This window comes from Acipenser ruthenus, chromosome 27, assembly GCF_902713425.1.
Source record: "Acipenser ruthenus chromosome 27, fAciRut3.2 maternal haplotype, whole genome shotgun sequence".
Lineage (NCBI taxonomy): Eukaryota > Metazoa > Chordata > Actinopteri > Acipenseriformes > Acipenseridae > Acipenser > Acipenser ruthenus.
The window spans coordinates 17447436-17469374 of NC_081215.1; the positions used below are offsets into that span (position 1 = coordinate 17447436).

Here is a 21939-nt window from a genome sequence, read left to right on the forward strand (position 1 = left end):
TCCAGGGCGACTTACAATTGTTACAAGATATCACATTATTTTTACATACAATTACATTCTTTTTTGCACATTATTTTTACATACAATTACCCATTTATTCAGTTGGGTTTTTACTGGAGCAATCTAGGTAAAGTACCTTGCTCAAGGGTACAGCAGCAGTGTCACCCACCAGGGATTGAACCCACAACCCTCCGGTCAAGAGTCCAGAGCCCTAACCACTACTCCACTACAATATAGCAAGTTGCTCTATTGTACGTTGCTGTCAAGAAAATATAACTTGGAATACAGGTAGACAGAGAGGGGTTTACTTTTATACTGCATAAAATAAGCCCAGCCTCAGCCTCCAGACTTAGTTCATTAAAACGAAACTTGTACAGTATCTGCACTACATCCTCTTTCACACACGTGAGGGCAGACAAAAAGAAGAACCGCCTTAGACAACACTAATCTAGAGCCTGGCTGCCTGCAAGCAATTCAATTAGTCCCAAAAGAAGCTGCTGATTTCTGCAGGAAGAGGGATTTTCATATACACTTTTATTGTGTAGCCCGTTTCAGAAGAACTTTATTTTTTATTACAGTTTTATGAGGACGCTACCACTGTGACCTTTAATTTAAAAAACCCGCCTGAGCCATCTGGGTGGATATTTTTTTAAGCTTTGAAAGTCTTCAGGGGGAGAATCAATTTTGCAAAGCTTACAGAAAATCATATACCTTAAAAGGAAATAATATTTAAATAGCAATCCTTAGCATTTACTGGTGCATTAAAAAAAAAAAAAATGATATATGCTCCCTTGAGAAAGATATGTACAACATATCGAAACGTTGGGCAGATGGCTCTTTGAGCTAAAATAGCACATATATACTGTATATGTATATATATACAGACGTGCTCAAATTTGTTGGTACCCTTACAGCTCATTGAAATAATGCTTCAATCCTCCTGAAAAGTGATGAAATTAAAAGCTATTTATCATGTATACTTGCATGCCTTTGGTATGTCATAGAATAAAGCAAAGAAGCTGTGAAAAGAGATGAATTATTGCTTATTCTACAAAGATATTCTAAAATGGCCTGGACACATTTGTTGGTACCCCTTAGAAAAGATAATAAATAATTGGATTATAGTGATATTTCAAACTAATTAGTTTCTTTAATTAGTATCACACATGTCTCTAATCTTGTAATCAGTCATTCAGCCTATTTAAATGGAGAAAAGTAGTCACTGTGAGGTTTGGTATCATTGTGTGCACCACATTGAACATGGACCAGAGAAAGCAAAGGAGAGTTGTCTGAGGAGATCAGAAAGAAAATAATAGACAAGCATGGTAAAGGTAAAGGCTACAAGACCATCTCCAAGCAGCTTGATGTTCCTGTGACAACAGTTGCAAATATTATTAAGAAGTTTAAGGTCCATGGAACTGTAGCCAACCTCCCTGGGCGCGGCCGCAAGAGGAAAATCGACCCCAGATTGAACAGAAGGATAGTGCGAATGGTAGAAAAAGAACCAAGGATAACTGCCAAAGAGATACAAGCTGAACTCCAAGGTGAAGGTACGTCAGTTTCTGATCGCACCATCCGTCGCTTTTTGAGGGAAAGTGGACTCCATGGAAGAAGACCCAGGAGGACTCCACTTTTGAAAGAAAAACATAAAAAAGCCAGACTGGAATTTGCTAAAATGCATATTGACAAGCCACAATCCTTCTGGGAGAATGTCCTTTGGACAGATGAGTCAAAACTGGAGCTTTTTGGCAAGTCACATCAGCTCTATGTTCACAGACGAAAAAATGAAGCTTTCAAAAAAAGAACTCCATACCTACAGTGAAACATGGAGGAGGCTCGGTTATGTTTTGGGGCTGCTTTGCTGCGCCTGGCACAGGGTGCCTTGAATCTGTGCAGGGCACAATGAAATCTCAAGACTATCAAGGCATTCTGGAGCGAAACGTACTGCCCAGTGTCAGAAAGCTCTGTCTCAGTCGCAGGTCATGGGTCCTCCAACAGGATAATGACCCAAAACACACAGCTAAAAGCACCCAAGAATGGATAAGAACAAAACATTGGACTATTCTGAAGTGGCCTTCTATGAGTCCTGATCTGAATCCTATCGAACATCTATGGAAAGAGCTGAAACTTGCAGTCTGGAGAAGGCACCCATCAAACCTGAGACAGCTGGAGCAGTTTGCTCAGGAAGAGTGGGCCAAACTACCTGTTAACAGGTGCAGAAGTCTCATTGAGAGCTACAGAAAACGTTTGATTGCAGTGATTGCCTCTAAAGGTTGTGCAACAAAATATTAGGTTCGCGGTCCCATCATTTTTGTCCATGCCATTTTCATTTGTTTTCTTATTTACAATATTATGTTGAATAAAAAATCAAAAGCAAAGTCTGATTTCTATTAAATATGGAATAAACAATGGTGGATGCCAATTACTTTTGTCAGTTTCAAGTTATTTCAGAGAAAATTGTGCATTCTTCGTTTTTTGTGGAGGGATACCAACAAATTTGAGCACGTCTGTATATATATATATTATATACAATAAGGCACCAGTACTCTACATTATGCTACAAATGGTACCACAGTGTTAACATTTGCATATTTTATCTTATAAATCTTTTCTTAATGTTGATTTATTTTACCCCTTGTTTCTCTCCCTAATTTAGAATGTCCAATTATGTTCCGTCAATATAGCAACCCTCACAACAGGAAAACTGAATGTCAATTGCCGGCCTCAGATCCCACCGCCAAGCCAATTGCCTCTAACACTCAGAAGCTCCACAGCACATGTCCGCTTGAGCTCCATAGACATCTGGCCAGCAGGGGGCCTAACTGATTCCCCTGCACACCATGCACTCAAGCCTTTAGCAGGTAGCCACTTGAGCACCCCATCCAAATTCCTAATGATATGAACCAATATACACCAGTGGTAATGTATTGCAGTACCTTGGTACTACAGTTTAACAGTGCAAGTATGCGCTGTAGTTGGACAACTGTTCAACTGTATTCCAAATCCACGGTAGTGTGATTGCTGGTAATGATGTGGTCTGATCTTGGTTTCTTAAAAAGGACTAAAAAGACAGAAAGTGGTCTCAAATGCCACTGGTCACCCAATGTGTGACCCTGAGCATGTTACAATACCTTACTGTGCGGTTTGGTTGCACACTTTCTGTTCCTGCACAAAGCACTCTATTGTCTCAATTGTGCGTCCTGATATCTCAATCAGAAAGTGAATAGGCTACCCGATAACCCTCAGGTTACTCATTTCCAATGTGTTTTGTTTGCTTAGGTTGTGTCAGTTAAGAAAAATATGACTAAGAATACAACTCACATTTTAGTTAGGAATAATGCAGAGCTATTTACAATTCTCATGATTATATAAAGTACTGTGTTTATAAAAAAAAAAAGTTTGATATGGATTATTAGATTAACCATTATAAAAAGTACACCAATTTACGTTTGGGGATGTTAAAGCAATATTCCATCAAATTAAAAAGGTGTTTATCCAACTGAAAGAATTCCAACCCAACCCAATGAATATCTTTTTTAGAAAGGCAATTGCTTCAGCCATTGAGAATGGAAATGGTTTCCACCCATTTCCTGTTGGGAAATCAGAAAATCATAACAGTGACCAATAACTATTTTTATACTGTGTTTGCAATTTGTCATTGTTTATGTAGATTAAACTTTTCTAACATTAAATACAAACAGTAAATGCCTTCTGGGTGGGATAAGGCTTGCAGTACTACAGAGTAAAACGTATTTCACACATTTTGGCTAGTATCTTTCAGGCAACACTACTGTAAAACCAAAATGAATGTATATATTTTTTTTTTAGTACTACTTTTATAAAATACGCCAGTCTTTTTTTTGCTTTTAAAAAAAAAAATACAAAAAGTTAATGTTACAAGATCCGTCACATTTTCATTCATCCAACTTTTTATATATCCGCCCTTACTCTGGTCCCACCTCAGGTCGGATAAGCGACAGATTACTGTACTTTGTTTACAATTGTTACAAGATATCACAATTTTTTTTACAAATTATTTTTTACATATAATTACCCATTTATACAGTTGGGTTTTTACTGGAGCAATCTAGGTAAAGTACCTTGCTGAAGGATACAGCAGCAGTTTCCCCCACCTGGGACTGAACCCACAACCCACAACCCACAACCCTCCCGTCAAGAGTCCAGGGCCCTAACCACTACTCCACACTGCTGCCCTTGTTATCTGCATTGGTTTGTAAAAAGCCTTAATTTAACATGAATTTTAGCAAAGGCTTTTGAACTGTCAAACTGTATTGCTTTTTTTAGTGTTTCTCACATTATGAACTTACAGTAAGATAGTGTTTAGATAGCACAGTCGGTGTCTTTTGAGGAAGCAGGGTTGATTTCACTTAAAGTTTCCATTGGCACTTCTTGGAAATCCCTTTATCTTTTTTTGTTCTAAATCGGTTTCATATGGAAATCAATACAGACATTACATTCGGGGCAGTATCTGTACCTTATGTTCTCCTAATACCTGTATAATAGAAGCAGTCTTTTGTGTACCAATTTTTTTGGTTTTTAACCCATTAAAAATATTTTGCATCACTTACAGTTTTAGGATTGAGACATCATTTAAAAAATAAAAACTATATGATCATAATCTTATTTAACATCATGCAAAGAAACTACAAAATGGTATCGCAAAAGTATACCGGAAGCCATAATAGTAGTACAGTATTTCATGTTGGATTTCAAAAAGTCAAATTCTTTCAATTTCAATTTCAAAAAAAAAAAAATCAAATTTCAAGTGTTTCGTGAAGTATACGGAAAACTACCAAGCGGTATGTAATTCAATATGTTAACGTAACATTATTCAGCAGGTTTCATTCAACTGTATGAAGCACGATTATGATTGTACTGGATGATGCAAAACTTTTGGCCACAGCAGTAGCAGTAAAACAAATGGAACGCATAAACCAAAAACATTTTGAGAGAGTGAATTTTTACTTCAATACATGTTAATATGTTGACCTGGTCTCTATAGTATCAGATTATCTTCTCGGGAGCACTTTGGGTGGGCAAAATGACTGCAAACAAAGCTGAGCAGTTCTGTCACCCAAAGTGCGAAGGTCAACTGTACATATTCACTTACTATAAATCATGTTTTAATATATTTTTTTTAAAAAAAGGAGGTGGTACATAGTTGAAGTTGTTAGAATTCTAGTCAGTCTGTAGTCTACCTTGCACATTACGACAATTTGGCAAAATAAGATGTACTGCTGTGTACTGAAATCTGGTGCTTTGATTGTCTGAGAGCGGCTTCATAATTTATAATTGAGTGTTTAAAAGAATTAACAGAGACCAAGACACAACCACAAAGCTCAAACCGACAGCACAAGGAAGCAATGGGTTTACTATAACCCTTACAGAATGCTCGCTGTTGCTTCAATAGCACGCAGCAAAAGCAATAAAAGCAAACTCCACAAACCTCCCCCCTGGAATGAAGCTAACTGACCAGGGTTGCTAAAAAAAATTGTAGGTACAATAAATAAATAAATAAATAAATAAATAAATAATACAACTCTGCTGTTTTAAATCACAGTTTAAAAATTGTGTTATATGCACTTCTTTTTGTTTGTTTTTAAACTTTCAGAGGTTTACACAGGTCTAGGAAAATCAAAACAGCAAACAGAAACCCCACTTAGACTGCTTACCACTCTTGAGGAAAGATAACCCAAAATATACTGTACAAATATGTACCTATGTTGATTTTAATTATTATTTTTTTTATAAGAACCTGACACCACAATATTTAAACAGCTATCCAAGGGTAGTCTTTCTGTAAATTTGAAAGAGTTAAACTTGTTTTCGAACATGGTCTTATTTTTAAAGATTAAGGCTGAACAATACAGTGTGTGTAGCTTGCCGATTTATCTGAACTCTATCCTTCAATACTATTGCTAGAAAAGAGTGTGACCCCATTGACTTCATCATAGTGGTTTTTGAAAAGCTCTTCCAGCAATGTCACAGAGTAAACGGAAGAGTAAAGCAGCAGGTTACAGTGCCTGTATATAAAACCAATGTGTAGTTGAGCAAATTGCAATACAAAATAATCCCATGAGTTACTGATAAAAGGTGGAAATAAATGGGGGCTGCACTAGAGCTCTTAGCTACAGATTATTTGTAATCTACAATCGTTTGGGAGCCATAACAACTCAAGGTGTGGTTACATTTCCAGGGCAGATTTGGCTTCAACATATTTTAGTGCTGGCACAAACATGGGTCTTTCATTTAAATCAATATTCAAATACATCAAGTTTGAATTAGCAGGAATAATTGATACCATACTGATGACCCTGTGACAGAGAGCGAATGAATCCTTGTCAACAATCTCCCTCCCGACCTGTGAGGGTGCTGTATAACAGGAACAGTGTGCCCCGAAATGGATGGTTTGACAGTTCATTCCAGGGTCAGTTGGAAGGGGACCGAGCCCCAATACCAGAAGTTATCGCCTTAATTAGCGGTAGGCGATATGTCAGTCATGGATTGGAGGACACGTGATTGGACTTGCCACCGAAGGAGGCGTGACTAATGGTATTCCATGGGATGTGGCTAAGCAATCTGTTCCTTTGTTATGGTTACGGACAGACCTGTAAAAGGAGTACAGAGATAAGATAGCCATGAGTGCTGTATTTTGATTGTGTTTATAACTGTTTATTTGTAATTATCAGACGGCTAAACACCTGGGAGCTGTCACTGTCAAGCCAGCATTAAAACCTGGATTACAACTAGTGCACCAAATCACTGTATATTCACCACCAGCATGGGAGCACCACGAAAGGACACAGAACCGTGCCGGGACATTGCCTTTGTTTATAATTGTTTCGGGACTGAAACCCAGTATTATTTCGCTGTGCAAACTACATATTGCTGTGTAGTTGCCAGCGCTATTATTGAACGGTGCAAAACCGGGAAATAGAAAAATAAATGGACTCTTTGCACCGTGAACTCTGTCTGTGTGTTATTGCTGGAGCACTGCACCACCTCTACACCTGCGCACTACAAACCACTTTGCCACAGACCCACATCAAAAAGAAAGGAAGGCGAGAAACACAGTAGTTATGTGTAATTTATTTACGACCTCCAAGAACTCGTTCATGTATTGGTTTCCTTTGATGGAGGCTTTTATTCATCCATGAACATGATAATTGCAACGAAATACATTCAAGCAGTGTTTCTTTGAATATTTCAATATTTGCCCCCCCCCCCCCCCCCCTGCACTACCATATTTGTGTGTGTACATTTTGCATTGTGTATTGGTTGGCGTTATATAAACATTTTTTTTTTTTTTTTTAAGTCATTATTAGCAACTCATGTTGTGCTACTCATCTAACATCTGCCACACATGAAAGCAAAAACAGAACAGGTTTCTAATGAGGGGCTTTAATAGCATGGTCTGGATCACACACACCACAGTGTCCCATTTTACATTCAAGGACATTTAGACATCCCCTGCAGCAATGTTTTATTTGTTTCATGATAAAACTGCAATTGATTTTCCCACATAACAAATCAATACATAATACAGTACACAAGACATTTAAAAAATGTGTTCAGTTTTGGATGAATAAAAAATGCCATGTTTTACAAGCATACAGAAGTCAATGCCTTGCATTTAACAGAATATAGTTCTGGAGAGACCACGTGGTGACACTCAGGCTTGGTTTGAGCTTAGGAAACAAAGGCCTCAATTGACAAAGCTTATTCAAATATCTAAGCAAAGACAACCCTTGTTTCTGTCTGAAAGTGCACTACAGCAAGTGTACAATTTACAGTACAGCTGCTACAAATGTTATACTGATTCTGTAGTTAATGTTGACTATTATTTAAATATGAATAGAGAAAAAAAGCCCTTGATATTAGAGCAATAGAACTCATTGAGAACGACTCTAAACTTCATCCAGTCAACAGACTGAATAAATTTTCTTATCATAATGGCCTTTTAACTCAATAATAAGTGAAACAGTATGTTATACTTTATGTTGGGATCAACATTTCTTCCAAAGTTACAGTAAAGCTGCAGTATTCCACTGTAATGTTACATTTTACACCAAAATCTGTGACGTACAGAGATACACGACAGACAACCTCCATTTACCCCTAGGCTACGATACAATAAACAGCTTGTACTAAAGAACATCCCCATGTGCCAATTCCATCACAACTGGATAAGCGGCTCTTTAGATAGACAACCTCCATCCATACAGTCGATTACAGTACGATAGAAGCAATAACTGCAACAATGTAAATATGTGCAATGGAATAATATGAAGAGCTGGAGGCTGAACAGACCAGTTTATTTAAAATTATATATATATATATATTTTATTATTATTCAGTGAACACTGTGGGGAAAAAAATGCGATAATACTGTAGGCGAGACAGTGTTGTGTGTGTGTTTTAGTGACCACAATAAAAGCACTTCTCCAACGCAAGGTCCCTCAGTGATAACAGCATGCAAGCTACTGTATAAAGCCTTGGCATTACACACAATTCCTCAGAAGTATTCCTTGTATACTGTGCGGCACAACAAACCCCCAGATGAGCAATCTGTCAGACCGCCTGTAATACAATTCATTATCCGCCCTGTAATAATTCATTATCCATCTGGCCAATAAATGGCAGCTATCTGGACCTATCAGGATTATGGCCTAATCAGGTTTGCCCATAATAAAAGGGCCTTCATAAAATCAATATATTTATGTATCCTGAATGTCCCTTTACGTGTAATTTATAATGTTTCATGAGTAAAGGTGTGCCCTTTGGATGCTGCAACATTTGAATAAGGATTGTCTTTTATAGCAGATTTGCATTGAAGTCCTCAACACCTGTTCACACACCAATTCTGCATTATTTCCCACAGTGTTCACTGTTAAACTGAAGGTGACAGGCAGTTGGAATATTTGATTTCTGTTTGTTTATCAAATTAAATAATATTTATTCATTAACAAAATGGAACATGCATATATCTTTAATTCAATATAAACATCTAACGAAAAAGGGATAATGCTTTCACAGGGGATACTTTAACACCAAAACCCAAAACCAGACATATAAAAACATGCAAGTAGCTTTATCCATGAATACAAGTGCAAATGAAACATGAAAAAAAAAAAAAAAAATCCTAACTACCGTTATAATTATTCTGACAATATTAACAGCACTTTTCTGTAGTTGTTTCCTGAACGGTTTTGAACAGTTACAATGGTTATATAACTCTCAGAAATTGTGCCTTTCGCTTTGAAATACTATATAAATTAAGTTTATTTCCTGTGCAGCAGGTTTTAGAACCACACCTGACTCACAAAAGACATGTTACAACACCTATGGTCTGCCCTGGTTTAACATTCTTCTATTCAAACACATATTGCCAAGTGTAATGCAGCCGTCAGTCATAAACACTACATAAGCTGTCTCTATGTACAAGCAAGTGTCGAAAAGGTATATATTCCACTGAAACGCTTTCAAACTAATTCATTACGTTTATCAAACAGATATTAGTTTGGTCCACTCATTAGTATCTCTGTTTAAAAAGTTGTAAAATAACTAAACTAATGAATACAAAAAAAAACCCTACTACACTCATTGCTGAAATGAAGCTGGCGTTTATGTTTTTAAAAAAAAAAAAAAATGTATTAAAGCTCTGGCAGGTTTGACAATTGTAGAATCAAACACCTAGGACGCTCCTCCCTGGGTCAGGTGAGGGGCTGGCCTTGTTTTCAAAATCAGGGATTTGTCACCATTCCTCAGGGAAACACTAAATCCATTCAGGTAATCTGCAGCAAAGCCTTCAGAAATGCCTATATCACTTTTCAGATATTTCCTTGCGAATTATCAGTGATTTGAGCAGTCTTGAATACGCAAGCACCTGCCAGCCAACACAAGTTTCAGCTTTTAGATTACACATTACAAACCAAAGATTCAATTAGAATAATATTAATGAATCAGTCATTTATTTTTCAATTTTTTGACCAGCCCCATAGCCAAAAACACCATCAAATCTCCGTAGGAAAGTTAATAATGAAAAACCTGGCGTACTGACAACATAAAGACACCTCTGCCTGCGATTACCTAAATAAGCTTTCAGATAGACGGTAACTGCAAAGAGACTGCCTGGTGATTCAATCATAGCGAGCCTAGGAAAGATTCCTTCCAGCAAGCCTCTGAGGAATTACATTGTCTGGATGGGTGAGAGTGAAAATAAAAATCTGAAAACCAGACAGCAAGAAAAATGAGACAGGGGAAAAGCTGACAAAGGAGAGGCGAGCGTCCATAGGCTTGTATAAGGTTTCTTTCTTTATACATGACTTTACAAGCTTGTGTTGATAAACTTGAGTCTATACAGGAGACTGTAAAATGCTATGTACAACAAAAACATAATTTACAGTATGTCTTGACCATTTTCTGAACTGTGATATACAAACAACACATACAAAGCATCTTCTCCAGGTGTAAGTGGAAATTTAAAAGAAACAAAGTGTTATTGTGTATATTTACATATGAGAAGTTCTGTCAGATTTTTGGAACAATTAATCTTGATAGTAGATAAAAACATGACATTATGGTATGGTAGAACTGGACTATAGCATGACCTAACCTGGTTAACTGAAATACAGTACATATTTTTAAATCTGGTACGTATTGTAGCAGTATCTAAAATTCCCTGTTAATGACCTAACAGCAAAATAACATCTAAATGTTATCCATGCGCACAACTGCGTAAAACGTAAAAGGCAACAAAATGTAGCAAAGCCAAAAGATTAAAAAAAAAACAAGTTTCCAGAATTAAATTGATTTGGCATTAGAGAGAATTTAAAAAAAATAAATAAATAAACGCTGGCTGTGACGGATATTCAGATAAATTGCAATACTGAATAGATGGGCTTTGCATCAGGAACCTGGTGACGGAGTCAGAAATCGCGTGTGAGGGGTAAGTGCATTAATTTGTTACATACATATAATGGGGATTGATTTTATTCTTAATACAAGGGCGGTAAAACGCGACTGACGTTAGGCTGCACTTGTAGATCTCTTGCTCTACTGCTCCTATTATGCACTGGACTTGCCTGACCTGAGCACCACGGTACTGGATCCTCAGTTAATGTACTCTCCTTGCACGGCTATGTCATTGCAGTTCTAGCCTGCTGTAACCCTAACTGCATCCTAGTTCATATTGTATTTTAGTAGTATTATTTGCACTTAATGTAAACTAAACTGTATTTAAATATTACGCGTGCATTGTAACCCTTTACTGGCCTGTAATACTTGTATGTCGCCTTGGATAACAGCATCTGTCAAATACATATATAATGAAAATATAATCGTTTCTAAAGACCAATCAGAAATAGATGTGCAAGACTTTAGTCAGTTTATGAAGAGCTCCAACACATTTTGAAGAATGTTTATGGTAGTGACCAACCATATCTCAGAATACATTTCAAAACAAAGTTTTTATGCAAAGGGAGAAGATAGTTCTAAAGCTAGGTCATGTGGTCTAGAAAGTAGTCAAAGTGAGCTGGAGCATGACTCTATGAAGCCAGGTGGTCCTTCTGGCAGAATACCCTGACTGACCAGGTCACTGACCTCGTCTTACATGAAATCACTGTAGCCACGGCAATGTAATCGCTGTGGAAGTCCTAGGATTCTGATTTCATCCAGTTCCCCTTATAAAGCCTGGCCTTACGCCAAATAAAGATACATACATAACAGTAAGTTAGATTCTTCAGACTGCTAGCAGCACAAAAGTTATTGTATAGAACACAGCATAATATATAAAGCAAATCTGATACAGACTGTAAATAAACAAGCAATTGCAGCTTATCAGAATTACATATAGTACATACATACATACATAAATAAATAAATAAATAAATAGAAAATCCACTGGTAGAATATTTAATATCACCTGTGCTTAAATTTGGCAAATCTGGTTTCAAATAAATTCCACAGGTGTTAAGTTGTAAGTAGTTTGTTGAAACATGGTGCTGTTTTACCCCTGGAGCACCATGTTTGTTGAAACATGGTGCTCCAGGGGTAAAACAAATTACACTATATTATATATATTTATATATATGTGTGTGTGTGTGTGTGTGTGTGTGTGTGTGTGTGTGTCTTTGTTTGAACATTATATTAAATCATAGAAAAAAATACCTAGAGTCATTCAGCCTACCAATTGTTCCATGATGTGGATTGCCAAGAAGATTCCAGAACTCTTCAAGTGTGTACTGCATACCACAGTACTGTACAAACAGCCACTGAAGAAACAAACAGCTTTTTTACTACTGAGTTTCACAGAACTATACAACAGTACAGAAAATCAATATTGCAGACATACCAAACATTTATTATTATTATTATTATTATTATTACTACTACTAATTTACAGTGAATAAACTAGGGTGCAGAATTGAGAAACCCAATTCAATGCACGCCAAGTTTACAATATTTAAGTCGGCTGGATCAACAAAAATATGTGGCACATACAGGTGAGGAGAGAGGTTGACTTCAGAAATATTGTAATATCGTCACCGTTGTTTACGTGTGTTAACTCCTACGTGTTTATGACAACATGTCACCTTCTCCTGTTTGTAAGACAAAATGTATCTGTGGTAAAATGCTTCATGCTTACACGAAACTGTAAATGTAATTCACGTTTCTTTTTTTTTCAAGCCAGCCTATGTGAATAAATTACAGTACTAGCCCTCTTTTGTATAATTTATTAAATAGTTATGTATATGTTTTTGTCAATTTGTTAAAGCATCACATTTTCCTACTGTGCCTACTGGGTAAGCCCAGACTTTTTTTCTTGCATGTTTTTAGATATGAAACTACTGTTTTGTAAAAACTTACATTTTACTCCACATGTAACTAATTCATTTTTATATTAAATACAGACAGCTGCTGGTAGGAGAGCTATATGTGCTATATAGTGTCACAGATTCCACCACCCTTAATTAAAACATGTCACTAATGTGCCAAGGTGGTGATAAAAAAAAGTACGACATTTTGACTTTAAAGAAGCACCCATCAGATGCTGGTACCTCGATACATAGAACTGCCAGTGTATGACATTTTGACAGTACACACACCCAGCAAATTTTGGAACCTTCATACACTGAACTTCAAAGGTATGAAACTTTGAGAGCTGATCTGCACCCATCACATAAAGTAGGATATATTTCAGCCATCTATCAGTTGGTAGACCTAGAACAAATCAAAATACTGTATTACATTTTCACAACACACAGGATTTGGGTACACGTGGGAAATCATTTCTATGTATGTATATATTTATTTGTATTATTTTTTATTATTATTATTATTATTATTATTATTAGCCTGGTGTGAGTGAAAAAAGTAATGCTAAATTATATTACATTATTTTAATTCTGCTATATAATTTGTAGAATCTTTTTTAAGCTGCTCTATATATAAAAGCGACAAGATTAATTGTTGGATTGTTTTAACTAGACACAAAAAACAACAGATTTTGACCAGGTAGCAAAATTTTAGTTTATACATGTCATATGTTGCTACCGGTAGCACATTTTGACGGGGTAGCAAATATTGACAGCAGGTGAATATTTAAGTAAACTGTAATCTGGGCGTGCATATATCGTTTGATAATGACATGAATGCCGTACAGTGTTAATTGTTATGTACACGAATCTCAATCACAGTAAATGGTATAATTCATTGTGCATTGGTTCACACATTGCAATTCCACAATCTGCACGCGCAACAAAACATAACCCATTCATAAAACACTGTATAACGTTGAAATGGGATGTTTAAAAACAAAAGTAACTTACGGTAATAAAACATTTATCTTTTTTTTTTTTTAAATCCAAAACCTACCTTTTTTTAATGAAGAAAATCAGATCTTCTCATGAATTGTTTACGGTTCCATAAAACGGTGCAAAAAAACTGCTTAATCCCATTGCCGCCTTCTCGTACGAGCTAAATACCACACCGTGTCAGTATTGCAAAATAACAGTCAGAATTTACTGATATACGTGTCCGTCATATTAAAAATAAAATCTTCCCAGTCTTCTTCTGGATTCACGATCCTGGAATTAAAAGATGCATCTTTGCACATCCTTATAAATATAAAGACACAGCACTTTTTTTTTTTAAATTGACCACTGTGAGAGTACCGCTGCTTAGACTCCTCGCTTATCAATTCTTAAAAGCAAAGCATAACAAAACAAAACAAAATGCCCAAACCGTACTGTCTAGCTCGGCGGTTTGAGGAGAATACATGGACCACCAGTGAAACTAACGCACATCTGAAAAGCCATGCTATACTATTTGGTGCGGTCGAGACAGGAAATACCACATCGTTTATAGGAGCACACAAGGCAAGACGAGAAAGCATTGAAAACCCGGAACGGATTTTATGGAACTGAGTTTTGGGTTATCCCTGCTGAAAATTCCACCACAGAGCCAATCGTGTTGGCTTTCATCTGGCCATTCTGGTTCAGACAGCAATGCGGGTACAGCAGGTGCATGACGGCTCAAGGGAAAAATGTACTGGTCGTCTTGTATGCATATTAAAAATAAGTTCTAAGTCCATGTTTAAAATATTATCAGCTACCATTTCCTACCTAAATTATCAGTAGGCATATTGCCTGTGCTTGAAGATGAGATGTATAACCTCCTACTGTTGCAAGTTTGACTCTCAGCATTACTTTTTGGCAATAGGTTTTAGAAGAGAGGATTTGGGGGGGGGGGGGGGCTTAAACCGCTGTTGGGGTGTGTAAGAAACAAGACTGCCAACGAGGCTTGCTTTCTGATACAGTAGAATGTACAGAAGGTTAAATTATATTTTAGTGTGAAACTGAACATGCATCTTTTTTTTCTTTCAATGGTGACAAACTCTTTTTGGCTGAAATATTTGACTTGATATTGTTTTCTTATCTCCTTCTTGAAGAGGATTTCCAAGTTCAATCACAGAAAGCAGATTTCTTCATCCAAATGCCAGTGAAATTTTGGCCTAGACTTCTGTGTGTTTTACAAAGCCAGATATAATGATTTCCATTACATGAGTGTAGATGTTAAAACTTCATGCTGATTTGAACTCGGCTCTCGCCAAGATAATCACCAACCAAGACGTAGCTTTACAGTAAACTATTGTGATCCATCTGTGTCTCCATCCATTTGCGTTTCCTTTCATATGATGATGTAAATATCCTTCTGTCTGGTGTTGATGGCTGAAGTGTAATGCTGGCTCCAGCATTATTATTATTATTATTATTATTATTATTATTATTATTATTATTATTATTATTATTATTATTATTTGTTTATTTAGCAGAAGCCTTTATCCAAGGCGACTTACAGAGACTCGGGTGTGTGAACTATGCATCAGCTGCAGAGTCACTTACAACTACGTCTCACTCGAAAGACGGAGCACAAGGAGGTTAAGTGACTTGCTCAGGGTCACACAATGAGGTGGGATTTGAACCGGAGACCTCCAGGTTACAAGCCCTTTTCTTTAACCACTGGACCACACAGCATTAGCATTTCTTTCTTTCTATTGTGCTTGAGATCCCCAACAACCAGAATCTTTCCATCTCAACCACAGCCAGTTGCTGCTCCTCTTTGCTGCTTCAAATAAGTTCTTCACTGTGTGACACAACTCTTGGCCACTGATTCCGATGTCTCTGAGAAAGCAGGTTGTAGAGTGTGCCACAAATCCTCGACAACCCACCTCCACTAGGTAAACCCGGACTCTCCATCCTCGCTGTTCCACTTCAGCAGCTAGTTGAGCATACCGCAGTTTCTTCCTCTCATATGCCTCATCTACAGCATCCTCCCATGACACTGTTAACTCTACCAGGTGAACAAGGCGTGCTGATCCAGAACACAAGACAATATCTGGTCAAAGGTTAGTGGTGGCAATCTCTGGTGGAAAAATAAGCCATTGACCAACATCTGCTAGCATTTTCCAGTCTCTAGCAGCTTCCAGTTGTCCTGGGCGAGGCTTGGTTTTAACACCTTTTCTTGGTGGTTGCTCTCCTAGGCGGAGGAATGTTGTCTTTTGTGTGTAATGTTTTGATGGAACTGGTGACAACTTATTGGTCATGTTACGCTTGTCTTCCAATGCTAAGGCCAAACATCACAGCACCTGGTCATGGCGCCAAGTAAACTGTCCTTGGCTAAGAGCTGGAGTGGAACTCCCAACCATTTCCTGATGTATGAACTGATTCCATATGCATAGATGATGTCCCCAAATTTATCCAGCTTCTTTTCAACTGTTCCACTTAACCTTTCCAACGCAAAGCAGAGATCTGTGTTTACTGTGTCCCATGCAGCTTTCTCACAAGCTCTTGGCCATTTAAGTCCAGGCTTGTGCCCGTTGAGATTCTTTTCTCTCTTATGCTGGTTTGTCTGACCGGGTTCACAAGGATCATTAGGTTCATCACTAGCTGTATCCATGCAAGTCCTCCTCACGTCTATGACAGGGGTGCTGATATCCTGCGAACTGTGGTTTGCTTCCTGTCGCTGGATTTCATTCGACTGACTTGACTGACTTTGTAAGAAGTAATGATCAATGCGAGGCCCTTGTCCCTTCTCCCTCAAGCATTTCATTCTCCCTTGATGAATCTTCAAACCCCTGACCGTTGTCACCTTGTTCCAGCCACAGACACAAACCTGGAGTTCCATGTCTTTGCTATCTGCAGATCTTGAACTAGTCTTTTGTGAAGTACTCTCCATACTCATATCCGTTTCCGTTCCTAAGTCGTTAACCATGTAGTTCAACGTTGAGTCATCTTCTGCCTCCGCTCTCACAGACTCTAGGGGTATTTTTCTCTTTAATTTCTTAGAATCAAAAATGTATCAGACATAGAACTCCCACCCAACGTACCAGTAATTGGATCCTCCAATGTAATTCTGTAATCCGTGTCGATCAAACTGCTAATTAATACCCATGTGTTCTATCCTATCTATTTGCAATTGTTAATTAAATAGAATTAAGGGGCTACTATATTCCAGCATTAGTTACGTTTGTCAATCATCCAGCCCGCAGGTAATTTAGAGCTGCCACCCTCTCAAACTAGCTGTCACTCACCTGTACTTTGAACTGCTATTTTAACCATCCTACTGTCAGCACAAATGTACCAGTTGCAATTTTTACATTTCCAAATATAATACAGTTATATTTCTTATATTTACATGTCTGTACAATGCACATTGTTTCAAATACGGGTGCAATGTTATGGATTACATTTCTGTTTCCTGTTACCTAATCACTTCCCTGACTAAAGATATACATGGTCTCATTGCTTATAGACCATTGGATTGAACCTGACCTAAAACAGGAAGCAGACTTTCAATCCATGTTTTTTACATAAAAAAAAAAAAATGCTATAATATAGTAAACAGAATCTAGCTTTACCATGCTGTATACAATATCCATATACAGCAGGGATATGTAATGGCTACTGTAATATTCTAATATGATATTGGCAATAAGAGATATAAATGTTTATTTACAACCAATCCGTAAATGCTCCCGTAGAGGTTTTTTTTTTTGTTTGCAGATATCCTTTATTGTCCTATAATCTATAATCACACAGAGTAAGAACATCATGCAATGTATTCCTATTCTAGCTGTCATTGTTGCAAACAGTTCTCTCCCTTTAGATAGCCTGTCAGCATTCCACTGGTCTCAAATGCTAATACAGTATTTCATCTTCCCTTATGCCCCACTGTCTGTCAGAGCTGTGCCCAGATGTCTATGTTTTCTGCAACCTCAGTTAATCTCTGTTTTTTTCTGATAGTGATTTTTTCAGTATCTCTATTCCATCCATGTTCATAGTGGATACACTGGACACATATAGATTTTTACCTCACTGACTTCTCTTTCTTCCAGTTATCTACACTGTACATTAGTTCTGTGTATTACGGTTCAAAAACATAAGTACGTTACCTGTCTTAAAACAATTGGACAAATAAGTTATTCATACCATTTGCATGGCTTGGACGCACTTATATATAAACAAATATAAACAAATTGTCAATCGGATATCATACAACAGGTGTATATTTACGGAATCTCCCGTTTTAGAGATGCTATCCTTTAGGGATGTTATTCCAGTAATAATCCTGACCCCTGGTATTTTAGGCTCAATCTAGTAGATTAACTTTAATCTTATCAAGTTTGTTATATTTATGTGTGTTTAATTTCACTCTCACTTGTCCCCAACCACTGTTCCCATGGCAACTGGCAGCACAGGGGCCATAGAATTGACCTCCCTCCCTCCCAGATTGGCAGCCAGGCCCATGTGAATCACAGCCAACAACTGATCTCATGGCCACTCAGTACTAAGCAACTACAAAGCTATTTGGACCATCAATTAAATCCAGTATATACTGGGGGTTTACAAAAAAATAAAGAGAACACCTTTATTATGTAGCACACACATGCTGCCCTCATGTAACTGTGTTGTCTAACCATTAAAAAAATGATGACAGCTCATCCACTAATTAATTACCACTGTTACCTATCAAATGATCTTCAATGGCAACAGTGGAATGAGCCATTGTTAGAATGGTATTTCAGTGGCAACAACTTTAGATTTTGCCATACACATGGCATCACTGTTGGTAATCCATTGCTGTACCATGAACCATATCAGTGCTTGAAAACCACTGAACTTTCATCCACCATTTAGGAAGGGCACTACCCCCTGGCAGTTGACCACAGAACTTTCAGATAGAACATCTAGATTTAAAAAAAGTGAAATGGAAGGAAAGAAACATTGAAAAGGTAAATATATCTGTGAATTCTTTCTGGTCGAGCTGAAGAATACAAAATCAAGTTATAACATTAAAAAAGGAACTCCTTTACTAAATATACATGAGAACAAGACAACATATTTTTTGTACATATATTTTGGTAAATGGGACTTTAAAGTCCCGTCAGAACTTGAAGAACTCTCAACGACGCTAACATAAGGCGGGACCTTGAGGTCCTGCCAGGAATGAAACGGTTAAAATAACAGTAAAACCCTGAATAAATAATTACAAACATCATGGATCATCTCAGCCAATCAGATTCTAAATAGAGCAGCCATTATCCTGCAGATACAGTGCCCTCTAAAAGCAAATGGGATTTTGGAATCTTACTTTAACTATAAAAATAAATTTCAAGGAGCCTAAAATGATCCACTCCATAATAACCTAAAACACATTAAAAATAATGTCTACATAAAAAACATCTGTTGGGTTTATAATAGCAATGACATCCTCCACAAGATATGGAATAATTAAGCTGCAGTACCTGGTTACCGAGGGAATATTTACACTCGGCCCACATTAGCAAACACCCAGTGATGACCGGGCCCGATTATTTATTCATGTAACGTTTTAGATACTAGAGCTTACTGTTCCTTCTGTCTGTGCAGTTTTTGAAAGGGCAGATGTGTGAGATCAGGTTAAAGGAGCGTTTAGTAATGAAACCGAGATTGTTTAAACTGAAATGTGGCACATTTGTGTTTAATTCAATTGCGCTTCAGGGAGCTGAAATGACCTCCACCATTTATAACTGAGGATAATTGACCTTGTCTTTCGTTCTGTGCTCTCACCGCTGCCTAGGACATAAATGCTTCATTATTTGTTTCAATTGTGTTAACGCTGTTTTTAGCCATTGGTATTTTTCTAACATGCCTACAATGTGATATTCTGGAGAGCAATCCTCAACCTCTTTATTAAAATATTAATCTTGACTCTCTGTGGGTCACAGATTAACAGGAGCTGCCTTGAAATGCAGGCCAGCCTATTCTCAGGAAGGATTGAAGGGCATCCCTTCTCAATGTCTCGTCAAGATCATTCAGCAGCGATTGAAAAGAACAGGCCGTGCAAGGGGACATCTTTGGCAATCCATTCCTCTTGTGTAACTGTAGTCAATATACAAAATTATATATTGTAAGCACCATTCATTCACTCAAATCAATTCTAAAACAAAGTAAATAAAAAAGGCAATGTGATTGCCAGCATGCAAAAGATGTGCTATCACAAGTTCAGAACTGAGCTTCATCACTAGGTTATTCCTCTGAATGTATTTGAATGCTGAAAGAACCATTAGCTTGCCACACAACTGCTTTATTTGTTGGCAATAGCTATGCTTTGACTTTTTCCACAAAACGTATCCAGGGAAACATTTAAAAAACGATTCCTATTCACCCTTTCTTACTGCCCTGCTTTGTCAGTAACTCCAGTTATTTCCAACCTTGTAAGATCATCGAGAAGAACATCATTATTTTATAGGGAATATCTGGCTTGTATACATAGTAACACTTTCAAATGGGCATCGGGCCACTATGGGCCCGATTAAAATGTTCTGGTGGGATGTCATTCCTCACTGATTTACTGACTCCGTATTGTTATCCCTTTCTAGACCAAAGCATAATCATTTATGCAGCCTTCGATACAGAGGCACCTGCCAGCTGAGCACCTGGCATTAGCCTCCCATCAAAGTAATTTTTTTTAGATATGCTGCCCACTGTTTTGAACCTGGCTTGCAAAAGGGAGGAGATGCAGATTTTATATATTACAATCAGGGATGATTTATTTGCAAACAAAAGGGACAGTCCATTAACAAAATAAAAGTATGTTTTTAATATTATTGTATAATAAGCCCCAATCATTGCAGACGGTGAAAGCTAGTGATAACAATGCACAAACATCTGCAGACACAGATTGTTTGTGTGTTGTTTTTGCTCAGTTTATGGGTCTTAGTCACTGGCTTTAGATTTCATTTGGAATGGCCATATGGAACCTTTGGATGAGACAGACTTACTTTTGTGGCCCTTTTTTACACAAAGTGTTGTGAGTACATGGAATGGGTTACTTAACCACATTGTTGCTGTTAAGTGATTGGAGAAAGAGAGAGAGAGAGAGAGAGAGAGAGAGAGAGAGAGAGAGAGAGAGAGACCCCCTCCTACAAGATGGCAAGAAAAGTGCATTTGCATTAAACAAATGTATTAGATGCACATTAAGACACTGCCTATGTTTGCTTCTTTCAAAGAAAGTATAGAAGAGCTCTGTGTTACACAACATTTACAAGTACTCTGAACAAAAGAAGACATCTGATTCATTCCCTGCCTTATATAAAAGCATCAATGGTATTTTCTAAAGGAGTGACTCACCTCATTTCTAAACACACAGCCACTTAAAAATAGTAATGCTATTCTTCTTTAGACTAGGCTAACTAGTTCTACTTTTATTTTTAGAAGCATCATTCAATACCTTCCAGCCAACGGTAGACTCCCTTAATAGAAAATAAATATAAATAACTTCCCCTTGTCATATAGCTTTTAGATGGTGAGGAATGTGTGGAGGCGCAGGAGGACAATGTAATTGAAAGCTCTTTCCTCTATTCATTGTCAATGCTCCCCTCGCTGTGATTCATGTCTTGTCAGGACAGCTGTCACCAGAGCACACTGCCATACTGCTAACCCAGCAAGGGTTTGCAGCAAATTAGAGACAAGCGCTTAAACAAAATAAATGGACCACATGGTCTGCTGGGGCCTTCTGCTAAGAAGCATTAACTGCTTCAATCTATTTAACTGTCCCTATCCTGCCTGGCGCTGTGGGGTTCTGCTTCTATTCAAACTACTGAGGTTGCAATAGATGTATACCACTGCCAGTATGTGCTGCTGGCTGAACCACTTACATCTTATGTATTTGCATAATTTCTGTTTAGATTCTTTTACCTGCCATGAACATATCCATCCACACCACAAAACATGGTTTGGCTCAATTGACTCCTGCTTGAGCGAGGCCTAGGGCTAAATGGCAGGAGGTGTTCTGTTCTTCATGGTTTTATGGAATATTGATGGTAAAAGTTACCTTTTCTCCGCTAGTGCTGTAACAATTACAAACATTTTATCC

At 37.5% G+C, this 21939-nt stretch overlaps 1 protein-coding gene across 6 annotated transcripts in view; it reads right to left on the reverse strand.

Annotated features, from left to right (window-relative positions):
* LOC117432464 (oxysterol-binding protein-related protein 5-like) overlaps positions 1-21939 on the reverse strand; it is a 92412-nt gene that overhangs the window by 53702 nt on the left and 16771 nt on the right. The window contains exons 1-3 of one of the 6 annotated variants that reach the window (XR_009309050.1): positions 13897-14404; positions 13128-13242; positions 12209-12293 (exon numbers count right to left, since the gene is read on the reverse strand). The exons of 1 other annotated variant lie outside the window; for it this stretch is intronic. Coding sequence is in view for 2 of the 5 variants with exons in the window: in XM_034054409.3 (XP_033910300.3) it covers positions 12209-12293; positions 13128-13198 (156 nt within the window). In the remaining 3 variants the exon portion in view is untranslated. Of the gene's footprint in view, positions 1-12189; positions 12295-13127; positions 13243-13896; positions 14405-21939 lie in introns of those variants that run through there. 4 more of the 6 variants (XM_034054409.3, XM_034054411.3, XM_034054415.3 and 1 more) reach the window with 4 other exon arrangements.